Source organism: Drosophila grimshawi, unplaced genomic scaffold (genome assembly GCF_018153295.1).
Source record: "Drosophila grimshawi isolate 15287-2541.00 unplaced genomic scaffold, ASM1815329v1 contig_848, whole genome shotgun sequence".
NCBI classification, from domain to species: Eukaryota; Metazoa; Arthropoda; class Insecta; order Diptera; family Drosophilidae; genus Drosophila; species Drosophila grimshawi.
This window is the reverse complement of record NW_025063692.1, coordinates 19,460,111-19,473,093: the sequence shown is the minus strand read 5'-3', so window position 1 is coordinate 19,473,093 and position 12,983 is coordinate 19,460,111. Positions and strand designations below refer to the sequence as shown.

The following is a 12,983-nucleotide window of genomic DNA, read 5'->3' as shown; positions in this document are numbered from 1 at the left end:
ACAGAAAAACTCTGCATACTTTCAGGGCGAACAATAAAATTGATGGGGCAAACTAATTTTTGAAAATCAAAAGATTTAGGGTATACTTTTAGGGTGGACGGGAAAAGAGCTGCTTATTCAGAAAAAATGGCTGTAACTCGGCCATATTGTTGGAAAATGTTGTAGGACATGGTTCGTTAGAATTTCAAGGACCAACTCTATCGAGCTGCATTCAAGGATTATGGGATAATCCAAGAATCCAAACACTATTATAAGTTTTTGTCTGACGGCGGCTGGACACGGTCAAAAAATTAACAATTCTGTCCATTGACCAGCTTATAGCACTAATTAGCAAGATTCGTTTGACAAATTACTGTGCAAATGACAATGATACTGAAGGATATAAGCACTGAGTTAAGGCAACCTGAAAAATAATGCTCTTGTAGTTTTTGAAAGGACCGTCGTCCAGTCAGGCGAAAATACGGATTTGGCAGGATTCGTACTGAAATTTGATTGCAAATAATGAAAATCATCGATAATTGAAACGACAGATATTTGTTTTGGGAAAACAAGCTCAATTTGTTGAATTTATTTAAAATACTTATATACAAACATTTTATACTTATCTAAATAATGTACAGGATTTAAGTTATTATAATTAAATCATTATTCACTCATCCTCTTCGTCGGGCGCCTGCTGAACGCTGCTGTCGATGTCGAAATAGGCACGCCTGCTGCGCTTGGCTTCAACGGCCATTTGATTGCTATCGAATTTGGCGGCGGTGCGCTTGCGAAGCTCATCCACATCATGTTGATCCTCGACGGAGGCCCACTCCAGCACCAGACGTCTGCCATACAAATGGGTACTGGCGCTGAGCGCATCAAATGCCCGCTTCGCATCCGCCTTGGTGGTGTAGTCAACAAAACCAAAGCCACGATGCGCATCCTCGCCGGGCGTCATCTTCTTGGGTATTCGCAGCGATGTTAATTCGCCAAAAGCCCTTCAAATCGTACAGATTGAATATGAATATTAGCCGCATCTGGACAATGGTTAGATTGTGCTTGACTTACTTGAATATCTCGCGCACCTCCCGATATTGCGCCTGGAAGGGTATATTGCGCACCAGAATCTTGGTGCCAGTCTGTTTCTTTTGCCCCACCTGGCGACGTCGGGCTCCATCGTCCTGGGTTCTGTTTTCAAATAAAACAATTGTGTGTAATAAGAGTAAAAAATGATTCTTGAGAAGATTACATACTTGAGGACACGATCGCTGCGCTTCAGCTCGACCAGATTGCCATCGAGCTGGGTTAGCTGCATATCCTTCAGTGCCTGCGAGGCGACAGCTGCCTTTTTGAACTGAATGAACCCGTAGCCGAGGGAATTCAACTGTCTCGGATTCTGCGGATCCTTGCGCTTGGCTATCTCCACGGTGTGCACGGTGCCTAAGTGTGCAAAATGTGCACGCACCGTTTCCATAACCGTCTTGAAATTGAGATTACGCAAAAAGATGGTCGTATTTGGTTCCGGCTCATCCTCCGCATCCTCTGCCTCCGGCTTATCCTCCGCATCCTTTGCCTCCGGCTTCGACTCTGGTTTCGCCTCCTTCTCCGGCTGCTGCACAACGAGCGCCTCGTCAGGTTTGTGTTCAGGCTCAGTTTTGGGTATAATCGGTTCGCCGCTAAGCGTCTGGTTGAACGTATGCTCCGGCGCCCACTCCAGATAGAGCGGCACATTTTTGAATTTGCTGTAGGCGAGCTTTTTGAATGCTTGGCGCGCCTCCGACGGGTCACAGTACTCGATGAGCGCCGTGACGCCGCTGGGTGGCAGCACGAGCCGTCCAATTGGACCGAATTTGCTAAAGATGGGCGAGAGATCGGCTACAGCGGTGTCCGCTGGCAGATTCTTTGCCAGCAGCACAGTCCTGGAGCGTTTCTGGTTGGGCTCATCGAAGGCGCTGAGGCGAACGCCCTGCTCCTCGAGAAAGCGTTTCATTTCGATAACGATTTGGGTTTCGCCTAGAGCGAGTCGCACAGCGGCACTGCTGCCGCCATCGGTGGTGTCCAGAATGCGCTCCTTGCTCGTCTTGAACTGCTTGGCCAGCAGATCGGCGACAGCGTTCGCACCGAGGAACAACGTATTCCAGCCAATGGGTTTCTGAGCGTTCTGCTTTAGCTTGAGCGCCTTCTTCTGTTTGAAGGAGAGATTTGCATCCGCCTGCGGGTCGTCCTCCTCGGCGGCATTGTCCAGCTCCTTGCCGGGCAACAGATGCAGCAGTCGACCATGAAAATCAGTGCCATCCAGGTCATTGAATGCCTTCAGCGCGTTCTCCGGTATCATAAAAGTCACCGTGCCAAATCCTTTGATCTGACGCGTCACCTTATCCACGGGCAGATTCACCTCGACAACGGGACCAAATCGCTCAAAGAGCTTTTGAAGCTCCTCCTCGGTTGTGGTATAGGCCAAATTGCGAAAGAATATGCGACCCGATTCGGATATGTTCTCCTCGCTCTTTAAGCTATCCATCTGCTGCTGCCACTTGGCATTGCCACCGCCAGTTGCCACATCCGGTATATCCAATCCGTTCTTAGTCGCCTTGGTCACTTTGTTCTTTTCGGTGAAGTCCGAGAAGAACACCTGTTTGCCCTTTATGAAACTCTTGTTCTTGATCATCGCCTTGGCCATGTCGCGATCCGTTTTGAAGCCCACATAGCAGAAGCCATGCACCTTGCTGGGCAAACGCACCGAATACGGTTTCTGTGGCTTGAAGAACTTGATGATATCCTGTCGCTTTGTGTTATACGGCACATTATGGATTTTAATGGTAAACAATTCCAGATTGCTTTTATCGGGCTTTTTATTTTCCTTTGCTTTAGGTTTGCTTTCGCCTTTGCCAGCCATCAAGGACTTCATGTACTCCATATCGCTGATGGGCTGCTCCGCCAGCTTTTCATCATCCTCGTCATCGTCATCATTATCCTTGTCCTTTGACAGCGCTGCAGCTTCATCAGCCTCCTCGTCGTCCACATCATCTGCGGCTTGTTGTGTCTCAGTCGTCTCATCATCGGAGGCCTGCTCCTTGGTCTGCTCGCTAATACCTGCATCGTTGGCCCATAGCGAACGGGTCTTGTCATGCGCCTGCAAAAACTCCTGAAAGGCCGGATCATCTTTGTGCTTGCCGAGTATCTCGTCAACTTTATTTGACTTTGGTTTCTTTTCTTTGCTCTTGCTTTCCAGCTGCGGCTGTTCGTCCTTCAGCTGCTCAAGATTCTTTTTACTATCCTTGGCATATTTGCTCCAAGATTGCGGCTTCTCTTCGCTGCCCAGAGTCGCACATGACTCGACACGAACGCGGCTCGTCTGTATGCATGTATTGTTAAAGTGGGCGATGGCCGCCTGTGCCTCCGCCTCGCTGCTGTAGCCCACAAAACAGAATTGACGGAATTTGCCATCGGGCGTATATTTCAATTGCAGATCTGTAATTGTTCCTTTGCTGCCGAATATGTTTCGCAGTTTATCCTCACTGATCTGCGGGAAATCGATAATCGTTAGCACGGTTTAGCACCATGTCAATGCCAACATTATTTACTTACATTCTTGGGCAGCTGTTTGACTATAATACGCGACATTTTAAAACTTAATTACGGTAATATTATTGCGAATCTACAAGAAATGCATGTTGTTTACGGTTCGCACGTGTTGCATTGCCTGCCAACTTGTTTCAATAAAAAGTGCTGAGAAGGGGCAGATAACTATCGGACTATCGGCAATGAATTGCGCGCCCATTAACAGCGCTATAGCAGTAAATCAAATGGCATTAGCATCACTCTGTTATTATAGTTTATATAAATATTAAAATTTGAAAATGCAACATATTAGAAACTCTTACTAATATTTCATAAGAAATAGTTGGTACATTTTGAACAGCACATGCAGCAGTACTTTAACCCAATTGCAAATTTAAGGCAGTTATTTCTACAGCTGTTTACAGTACTGTTAATGCAATTCAAATTCAAATTCAAATTTAACTAAAGTACAATTTGCTTAGATACGTTATTCGAATATTTATGGACTTTCTCCAAGATCGAGAGTTCAGGGCAAGAACATTCACAAAGAAAATACTTGCACTGCCATTCGAACTCAAACAAGTAAAACGTATAGATTTCAGTTAAGTTATTTTTATAAATATAAATAAAAACAAACCTTGCTGCTGGAACGCTTCAAAGTGTGCGCATTTCCGTCTTTCCTCCACTTGTGCTGTTTATTTCATCATTTATTGCGTATAAAATTGCAATCAAATTTGAAGCGAGCTTAAAATTCAACATGTAAACAACTATCAACTAATCATATCAGCTTAGATTGTATTTCAATTGACGCTTATCAGTTGTGGTGAGCTAACAAAATGAGAACAGGTGAGGTTGCTTTTATCTGGTGGCCACTGTATGGGGTCCACACGCGAAGAGATCTCGCACAGCCTCGACGAAATATAACCTTTGGAAGTCTATGACTGATATATGTAGTTGAAGAATTCGAGGAAGAACGACGCATTAAGCCTAAGTATTGGAGAGGGTGAAAAACCATCCCATCTTGATAAGGCTGCAAGAAAGAGAGATATACAGAAAGAGAGAAAGAGGGGGAGAGAGAGAATTCGGTGCTCATCTCAAGTGCGTTCATTAACGCCTTATATTCCTTTACTATGAGTGATAAGAAAAACTCGCGATCTCTCGAACCAGCTATAAAGCCCCACGAGCTACAGTTAAAGCGATTTAGTTTGATCTCTGGGTTTCGACGAGAAGCATCATTTTGGTGATTCGATTCAAATTTTTGCCGTGTTTACTGTGATAACCCAACTGTTTGACACTTGCATAAGTTTGCAGAATAGTGGAAAATTTTGATTATCAAATCGAGTATAAAGAAAATAGAATATTGAAATGGAGGTGCCACCGCCACTAGTCCTAAAGCGGCAGCTCTTTGTGCCCAGCAAGACGCTTATGGGACCGGGTCCATCGAATTGTTCACAGCGTGTGCTCGAGGCGATGAGTAATCCGGTCCTGGGACACATGCATCCAGAGTGCCTACAGGTGAGACTTGACCAGACCACTCTACCATAAGTAAACTCTAAGCGATAAGCTATATATATATATATATTCCTCCAAAGGGTATTCAAATATGCAATCTAAATCAATATCAATAATTAATTTGATAACCAAAGGCTTTTATTTCATGAATTTTGCTGTTTTCAATGATTAAACAAAAAAACAGAGCACTGACCGAAAATTACATTGTTCTTACGAGACGAAAAGGAAAAACACATAAGCCTAAAGATAATACAATTTTGCAGATCATGGACGAGGTGAAGGAGGGCATCAAGTACATATTCCAGACGTTGAACGATGCGACCATGTGCATCAGTGGCTCGGGGCACAGCGGAATGGAGGCGGCTCTGTGCAATCTGATTGAGGACAACGATGTCGTTCTCATGGGCATCTCGGGTGTTTGGGGACATCGGGCGGCGGATATGGCGCGACGCTATAACGCCGATGTGCGCTATGTGGAGGCGAGTTTTAGTCGTGCCCTGACCCTGGACGAGATTCGCTTTGCATTCGATACACACAAGCCGCGTGTGTTCTTTATTGCCCAGGGTGATTCATCGACCGGGATATTACAGCGGCATATTCCGGAGATTGGTGAACTGTGTCAGCAGCACGATTGCTTTTTGGTTGTGGATGTGGTTGCCTCACTGGGCGGCACCAATTTCCTCATGGACGAATGGAAGGTGGATGTGGCGTATACGGGATCACAGAAGTCACTGGGTGGTCCGGCCGGTCTCACACCCATCTCGTTCAGCAAACGCGCCATGACCCACATCCGACAGCGAAAATCCAAGCCGAAAGTCTACTATTTTGATGTGCTGCTCCTCGGACAGTATTGGGGCTGTTATGGCACCCCGAGGATCTATCATCACACAATCTCCACGACACTGCTCTATGGTTTAAGGGAGGCGCTGGCCCATTTCTGTGCGATGGGCTTGAGGAATGTGGTGCAACGGCACCAGGAGTGCTCTGCCCGGCTGCAGCTGGGCATCGAGGAGCTGGGCTTGGAGATGTTTGTCCAGGAGGAAAAGGATCGTTTGCCTACAGTGAACACTATTAAGGTGCCCTTCGGCATCGATTGGAGAAAGGTGGCTGATTATGCAATGCGCAAGTGAGTATAAATTAAATCTATTTATATCTTGTTTTTTTTACTCATCGTTTCCTTATGCCATCAATTGTAGATACAATCTGGAAGTTAGCGGTGGGCTGGGTCCAACAGTGGAGCATGTGTTTCGAATTGGGCTGATGGGCGAGAATGCCACACTGGAAAAGGTCGATATGGTGCTGAGCATTTTAAACGAAGCCATTCATAGCATAAAGTTGCGTGCAGTTAAAACCGAACGCTCCAAAATATGATAATGCTTGACAAATACATTTATTACCTTTCTTCATTTCAATAAAATTACTCAAAAAACATTTTAATAAACACAGAAAGATCGCGATGCATCTAATTTAAATTAAAATTTTAACGCCATTTTGAGTTAACAGTAACAGACTGATTAATATTAAGCTCAGAAAAGCACTGTTAAAAAATCGTATTTTTGGTCACTGCAAATCTTCTCATGTGACCAACGATTAAATTTTTTCCTTTTTGGACAAAATCGACACGCTTCTAAATAGCAGCTTCTATCGATCATTGAGCGAATCTATCGATACTTTCAACGATTTGACAAAACAATCGGTCCTGCTTTCTATAAACAACTAATGGCATCGAAATTGACTACAATCGACTACAAACATGTTGAACTTGCCGGTAAATTGTAGTATCCCCATCTTGGCATAAACAAACATTGAACGAGTAGATAGCTTATCAATTTATTGAACGCCCATCGTAGACTTGAGCCCGTTCAAGCGCCTCTCACTCATCATTATACATACAGAAAAAAAAAATAGTTGTAAATTGTACACTTAAATGTTTATTTTTGTTGTTGTTTGTTGTTGTTGTCCATTTGTTTAGGCATACAATAGTTGCTTATGCTTCTGCAACTGCAACTGATTAATTAACCCTGCTTCTGGGCCAACTCGCGAGCCTTGGCACGCTCCAGTTTAGCAATGCGAGCCAAACTCTTCGAGCCAAGAATGCCACCGCCCCAGTGACGACGGATCTCATCGTGACGCTCATTGAAGTTGGTCCTGACAGCCTCGAGAAGCTTGCCAAAGTTCGGCTTGTCGTTGTTCTCGACGGTTGTCAGCGCCAAAGTGGTGCACGTCTTGCGGCGCACGAGGCGCCCCAAACGAGCCTTGCCCTTCACAATGCAATAGGGCACGCCCATTTTGCGGCACAAGGCGGGCAAGAAAAGCACCAGCTGCAACGAGAGAGAGGGAAAACAATAACAAATTAATATCTCAAGATTTCAAGACGTGCTCTTCTTTTTTGTTGATTGGTTTGCGGGGGGCTCTTCTCTGCGACGGTGTTGCCAAACTTAGTTTATTTGCAAGAATTGATTACATATGTAAATCAATATAAATATAATATAAAATATATAATTTTAAGTTTATAAATAATATTTAAAGCAGCAGCACTTATTGCAGATGGCTTTGCGATAAATATCATCGTATTTTGAATAATTTCTGAGGTGGGTAAGTAATAAACAATACAATTAATAAATGGATAGGACTGCAATTTGAAAATATCCAATAGTGATTCTACTTTAGAAATATTTATAAATTCTGCAAACACGCATTTCTTAATGAATAGTAAATTCTTGCAAATCTGTAAAACACTTTCAAAGTATTTGCTTTTAGGGCTACTCTCAAAAAGTAGCTTGTATTTTTTGGCAACACTAATGCGCAGCACACAACACACACACCGCACACACATAAAGAAATCTCAGCTGTCAAATTGCCACATGTTTCACGTTGCATATTTTTGAAACGTTTCAGTTGAAGAAATTCAAATTAACATCATTGAGGGGGGATTGGTTATTGGTTCTTAGAGAGATTGGATCGGATGACAACAATTACCTCAAGGGGATCCACATCGTGAGCGATGACGACCAGCTGGGCTTTCTTCTGCTCGATGAGCTTGGTGACGGTGTTGGTGCCAGCGGCAACATAGCTGGGCTTCTTCTTGGGCTCCACTTCCTTGCCCTGGACCTTAGCCTCGGCGATTTTCTTTAGGCGCTGCTTCTTGGCCAACATCGATTCGGGACGATATTTCTCCAGCATCTTGAACAATTTGACGGCTGTCGTCTTGTCCAGGGTCTGGGTGAATTGATTGATTGGTGGCGGCACCTTCAGACGCTTCTGGAGCACAGCCTTCTGGCGCTGGACGCGAATGTATTTGGGCCAACGCACGAAACGCGACAAATCCCGTTTGGGCTGCACATTTTGGCCTGCAAAGTGCAACAGGAAACATATTTAGTCTTAGTGATACATTTTGTACAATTTGCCGCAGCAGATTCTCACCAATGCCAAAGTTCTTGGGACGCTTCTCGAAGAGCTGGTTGACAACTTTCTTGACAACTGGTTTCTTCACGGCCAATGGAGCTGGGGCCACCTTCTTCGTCACTGGCTTCTTCTTTGGCCTGGGCTGTAACACATATATAATTTGATATAGTTTTAATTACAGCACAATAACAACACACACACAAAAAAACAAAACAGAATAAAAAAAAATCAAAATAAAACACTTTGCGACACGATTTGCACATTAAATGTGAATTTGATTTGGTTGATTGGGTTTGTTTACCTTCTTAACAACCATTTTCACGCAGTTTTATTCAAAGATGCTAACAAAAAAAGCAGATTTATTTGCGGGTCGTTCAAAAGACCAGCTTTACGTCTGCCCGTCAGAAAGGTAAAGGAATGGCGAGAGCGGCGGAAGTTGCTTGCTTGTCAAAATTGACACTTGACCACGGTAGGGTTGTATTTTGCACTGCTTGCTGTCGTCGGACAACAGATGGCGCACGCAGTGTTGCATGCGATACATTCGGTAGCTGAATAAAAAAATCGAAGAGAGAATGGCAGAAAATACTGAATATACTTGCAGTATGCACTTAAAAATGCGGTAACACTGTATTAACTATAATTTATCCTACCTGTTGCATTAACATTTGCGCTTGCGCTTAAATGTTACAATTCGCATAGTCAATTAAATCAAATCCAAACAAAGTGGATGTGTGGTGTTTAATGTGTCGGACAAGCAAGCTGTGCAGTTTTGTACGCCACGCATAGTGCAGTAAAAGGTACATGGACATATAGTTCTGCAATGCACTCCCCTCCCCCCGTCCCAAACCAAGCCACCATTTTTAATTTCTTTGTTTATTTTGTGTTCCATCTTCGTCGCAGTGTCGCAGCCGAATTTGAATGCACAGACAGACAACAAGAACGATAACGAAAACCACACACATAAACCAAACGCAAATTAAACAAAAATAACAGAAATCAAAAGAGCGAGCCATAAACAAATCGTGTCCATAAAATGAAGTGAGTGCGCTAATCAATGCAAAATGGCCAGCAATGGGGCTGGTGGCACTGTTGCTGGCGCCGGCAATGCCGGAGGCTGTGCTGCTGTTACTGGTGTCGCTGGTGGTGCCATCAATCACACACACGCCGTCTGCGTCTGGGAATTTGAGTCGCGCGGCGGCAAATGGCTGCCATATTCACCGGCCGTTTCTCAACACTTGGAACGGGCCCATGTTAAGAAACTGACCCGCGTTATGCTGAGCGATGCAGATCCCAGCCTGGAGCAGTATTACGTTAATGTTCGCACCATGACCCAAGAGTCCGATACCGAATCCGAGGCGGGCCTCCTCACCATCGGTGTGCGTCGCATGCTCTACGCCCCCAGCAGTCCCGCCGGCAAGGGCACCAAGTGGGAGTGGTCAGCTGGCAGTGCGGACAGCAACTGCGATTGGCGGCCATACAACATGCATGTCCAGTGCATCATCGAGGATGCGTGGGCCCGTGTAAGTATCTACAGAAATATATGCCGACTGAGCGAGAGAGAGAATCCCAATTTGTGTAAATAAAAACAGTCTGTCTAAATATATAATATATAAGGCCACAGTCCTGATGATTTTATATAAATATATTGATTTTTATTTGTAACCCGTTTGAGATAGTTAATAGAATATCGAAATAATTTTTAATAGTGTTTAATGCTTTCAATTAACATGTTGAGTCTAATTTAAGTACTGTATTTAACACTGTATATTAATCAAATGTGCTATTTGCAGGGCGAACAAACATTGGATCTGTGCAACACAAACATTAGCCTGCCATACACGATCAACTTTTGCAATTTGACGCAAATGCGTCAGCCGAGCGGACCATTGCGTGGCATACGCCGCACCCAGCAGGCGCCGTATCCGCTCGTCAAACTGACGCCGCAGCAAGCGCTCCAGTTTAAGGTGACAAGCACTGGTAATGGACACGACTATCATCATCATCAGCATCAGGGGCAGCAACAGCAGCGCAATAATACACTGCCCAAAATGGGTGTGATGTTGCCACCGATGCATCGACAGCAGCATCCGTTGCCCATGTCCGTGAACAGCAATTCGCATAATCATCACCATCAACAGCAGCAGCAGCAGCAACAACAACAACAACATCAGCAGCAGCAGCAGCAACAGTTGCAGCAGCAACGCAAACCGCAGAAGAAGCATAGCGAAATTTCGACAACAAATCTACGCCAGATACTCAACAATCTAAACATTTTCGGCAGCAGCACTAAGCACAGCAACAACAACAGCAACAACAGCAGCAATAGCAATAATAGCAACAGCAATGGCCACAGCAGCAACCACTTGACGGCAGCAACTGGGTCGGGTGGATCAAGTGTTGCCGGGTCGACGCTGCATCTGATGCAGCATCATCATCATCATCATCACCATCATCAGCATCAGCAGGCGCACTTCTCGCACAGCGGCAAAAGCATGCTGACCTCCTCGATGAACAGCCATCATAGCCGCTGCTCGGAGGGATCATTGCAATCGCAACGGAGCAGCCGGATGGGTTCGCATCGTTCGCGATCGCGAACGCGTGCCTCCGATACGGATACGAATAGCGTTAAATCGCATCGACGGCGACCGAGCGTTGACACCGTCTCCACATATCTCAGTCATGAGAGCAAGGAGAGTTTACGCAGTCGCAATTTTGCCATATCAGTGAATGATCTGCTCGACTGTTCGCTGGGAAGCGATGAGGTGTTTGTGCCATCGTTGCCGCTATCGTCGCTGGGCGAAAGAGCGCCAGTACCGCCACCGTTGCCCATGCCGCATCATCAGCAGCAACAGCAGCAACAGCAACAACAACAGCAGCAACAGCAGCAACAACAGCAGCAACAGCAGCAACAACAACAGCTACAGCAACAGCAATCAATCGCTGGTTCGATTGTGGGCGTGGACCCGGCCAGCGATATGATATCGCGTTTTGTAAAGGTCGTTGAGCCGCCCCTCTGGCCGAATGCCCAGCCCTGCCCCATGTGCATGGAAGAGTTGGTGCATTCAGCACAGAATCCTGCCATATCGTTGAGCCGATGCCAGCATTTGATGCATCTGCAGTGTCTCAACGGCATGATCATAGCACAACAGAATGAACTCAATAAGGTGAGGAGCAATTTTGGAAACACTTACAAAACAGTTTCACATTTTTCCATTTGTAAAAGTGTATCTCATAAAACCTTTTACGAGTGCTAATCAAAATAGATTTGCATAAATCAATTGCTTTCTATTCGATACTCGCTCTGCATCATTCCAACTCACTCACTCTCTTTCTCTCTCTCTCTCTCTCTCTCTCTCTCTCTCTCTTTGCAGCAGAACCTGTTCATTGAGTGCCCCGTTTGTGGCATTGTGTATGGCGAGAAGGTTGGCAATCAGCCCATTGGCAGCATGTCGTGGAGCATCATTAGCAAGAGTTTGCCCGGCCACGAGGGTCAGAACACCATACAGATTGTGTACGAGTGAGTAGATAGCCATCTCTATCTCCATCTCGCTCGAACTAATTATTTGTGGTTTCATTTTTTTGTTTTGTCTTAAGCATTGCATCGGGCCTGCAAACTGCTGAGCATCCACATCCGGGACGCGCCTTCTTTGCCGTTGGATTTCCGCGCATCTGCTATTTGCCGGATTGTCCGCTCGGCCGGAAAGTGTTGCGCTTCCTGAAGATCGCCTTCGATCGCCGGCTGTTGTTCTCGATTGGACGATCGGTGACCACCGGTCGCGAGGATGTCGTCATTTGGAATAGTGTCGATCACAAGACACAGTTCAACATGTTCCCCGATCCCACCTATTTACAGCGCACCATGCAGCAGCTCGTACATCTGGGCGTTACGGATTGATCTAGTTGCCACCCACACTTAATCTCAAAGTTCTCGCTCTTCCATATGTCCTTTAATTTTTTTTTTTTTTGTTTGAACAATCTCAATGTGTGTGCAATTTTATTTGAGTTTTTGTTTTAATTTAATTGTATTACTATTATTTTTATATTTTTGTGTATACATTGTATGTGTCCGCCAGCGTTCGAGCTGCTCGAACCCTAAAAAACAAAAGCAAAAACAATCGCAATCGCAAATGCAAATGCAATTTCCATTTTGAATTCTCCATTTAATATGACCTCGACCTGTTCTTCCAATTTGTAGTCGTTAAGAGTAATGCATACATATCATGTATTGTATTGTGTATTGTATTTAAATAGTATAAAAATATATATATTTTTATATATATATAAATCTAATTATACTATATAGTCTATAAGGCCATGCACAATCTTCTCACTGTATTGCCACGCTAGGAATTCCAGAACCTATTAGTATTAGTATTATATTTAGTATATCTAAGCGTTTAAGTGTTAAGCTGTGCCAAAATTCTCAAATGTTAAATAATTCTTTCGTCGACTCGAATTTAAAACTATATCTCAGTTCAATTTCAGTATAGATTTATAATTGTTTGTTTTTTTTTTTTTTGAAC

The 12,983-nt window shown here is 44.5% G+C and overlaps 4 protein-coding genes across 5 annotated transcripts; 2 read left to right on the top strand and 2 right to left on the bottom strand.

The window, feature by feature from the left end:
• Window positions 1-533: 533 nt before the first annotated feature.
• On the bottom strand, window positions 534-3,688 carry LOC6564502 (probable RNA-binding protein 19). Its single transcript, XM_001991448.3, has 4 exons — window positions 3,571-3,688; window positions 1,236-3,505; window positions 1,051-1,170; window positions 534-980 (listed from the first exon to the last, which is right to left on the bottom strand). Exons 1-4 carry the CDS (start codon window positions 3,604-3,606, stop codon window positions 650-652), a joined length of 2,757 nt encoding a protein of 918 aa, XP_001991484.1. The 5' UTR covers window positions 3,607-3,688; the 3' UTR covers window positions 534-649.
• Window positions 3,689-4,745: 1,057 nt separating this feature from the next.
• LOC6565240 (alanine--glyoxylate aminotransferase) lies at window positions 4,746-6,486 on the top strand. Its single transcript, XM_001991449.3, has 3 exons — window positions 4,746-5,058; window positions 5,319-6,181; window positions 6,252-6,486. Exons 1-3 carry the CDS (start codon window positions 4,909-4,911, stop codon window positions 6,424-6,426), a joined length of 1,188 nt encoding a protein of 395 aa, XP_001991485.1. The 5' UTR covers window positions 4,746-4,908; the 3' UTR covers window positions 6,427-6,486.
• A 383-nt stretch (window positions 6,487-6,869) lies between these two features.
• LOC6565241 (60S ribosomal protein L7a) lies at window positions 6,870-8,949 on the bottom strand. Its single transcript, XM_001991450.2, has 4 exons — window positions 8,762-8,949; window positions 8,479-8,602; window positions 8,035-8,405; window positions 6,870-7,376 (listed from the first exon to the last, which is right to left on the bottom strand). Exons 1-4 carry the CDS (start codon window positions 8,774-8,776, stop codon window positions 7,071-7,073), a joined length of 816 nt encoding a protein of 271 aa, XP_001991486.1. The 5' UTR covers window positions 8,777-8,949; the 3' UTR covers window positions 6,870-7,070.
• A 182-nt stretch (window positions 8,950-9,131) lies between these two features.
• Window positions 9,132-12,688, top strand: LOC6565242 (protein deltex). Of its 2 annotated transcripts, none has more exons than XM_032738483.2 (5): window positions 9,132-9,257; window positions 9,361-9,980; window positions 10,251-11,624; window positions 11,835-11,977; window positions 12,055-12,688. In XM_032738483.2, exons 2-5 carry the CDS (start codon window positions 9,522-9,524, stop codon window positions 12,353-12,355), a joined length of 2,277 nt encoding a protein of 758 aa, XP_032594374.1. In that variant the 5' UTR covers window positions 9,132-9,257; window positions 9,361-9,521; the 3' UTR covers window positions 12,356-12,688. The 2 variants fall into 2 exon arrangements, with proteins under 2 accessions (XP_032594374.1, XP_032594373.1); XM_032738482.2 differs by having other exon boundaries at window positions 11,832-11,977.
• Window positions 12,689-12,983: the final 295 nt, after the last annotated feature.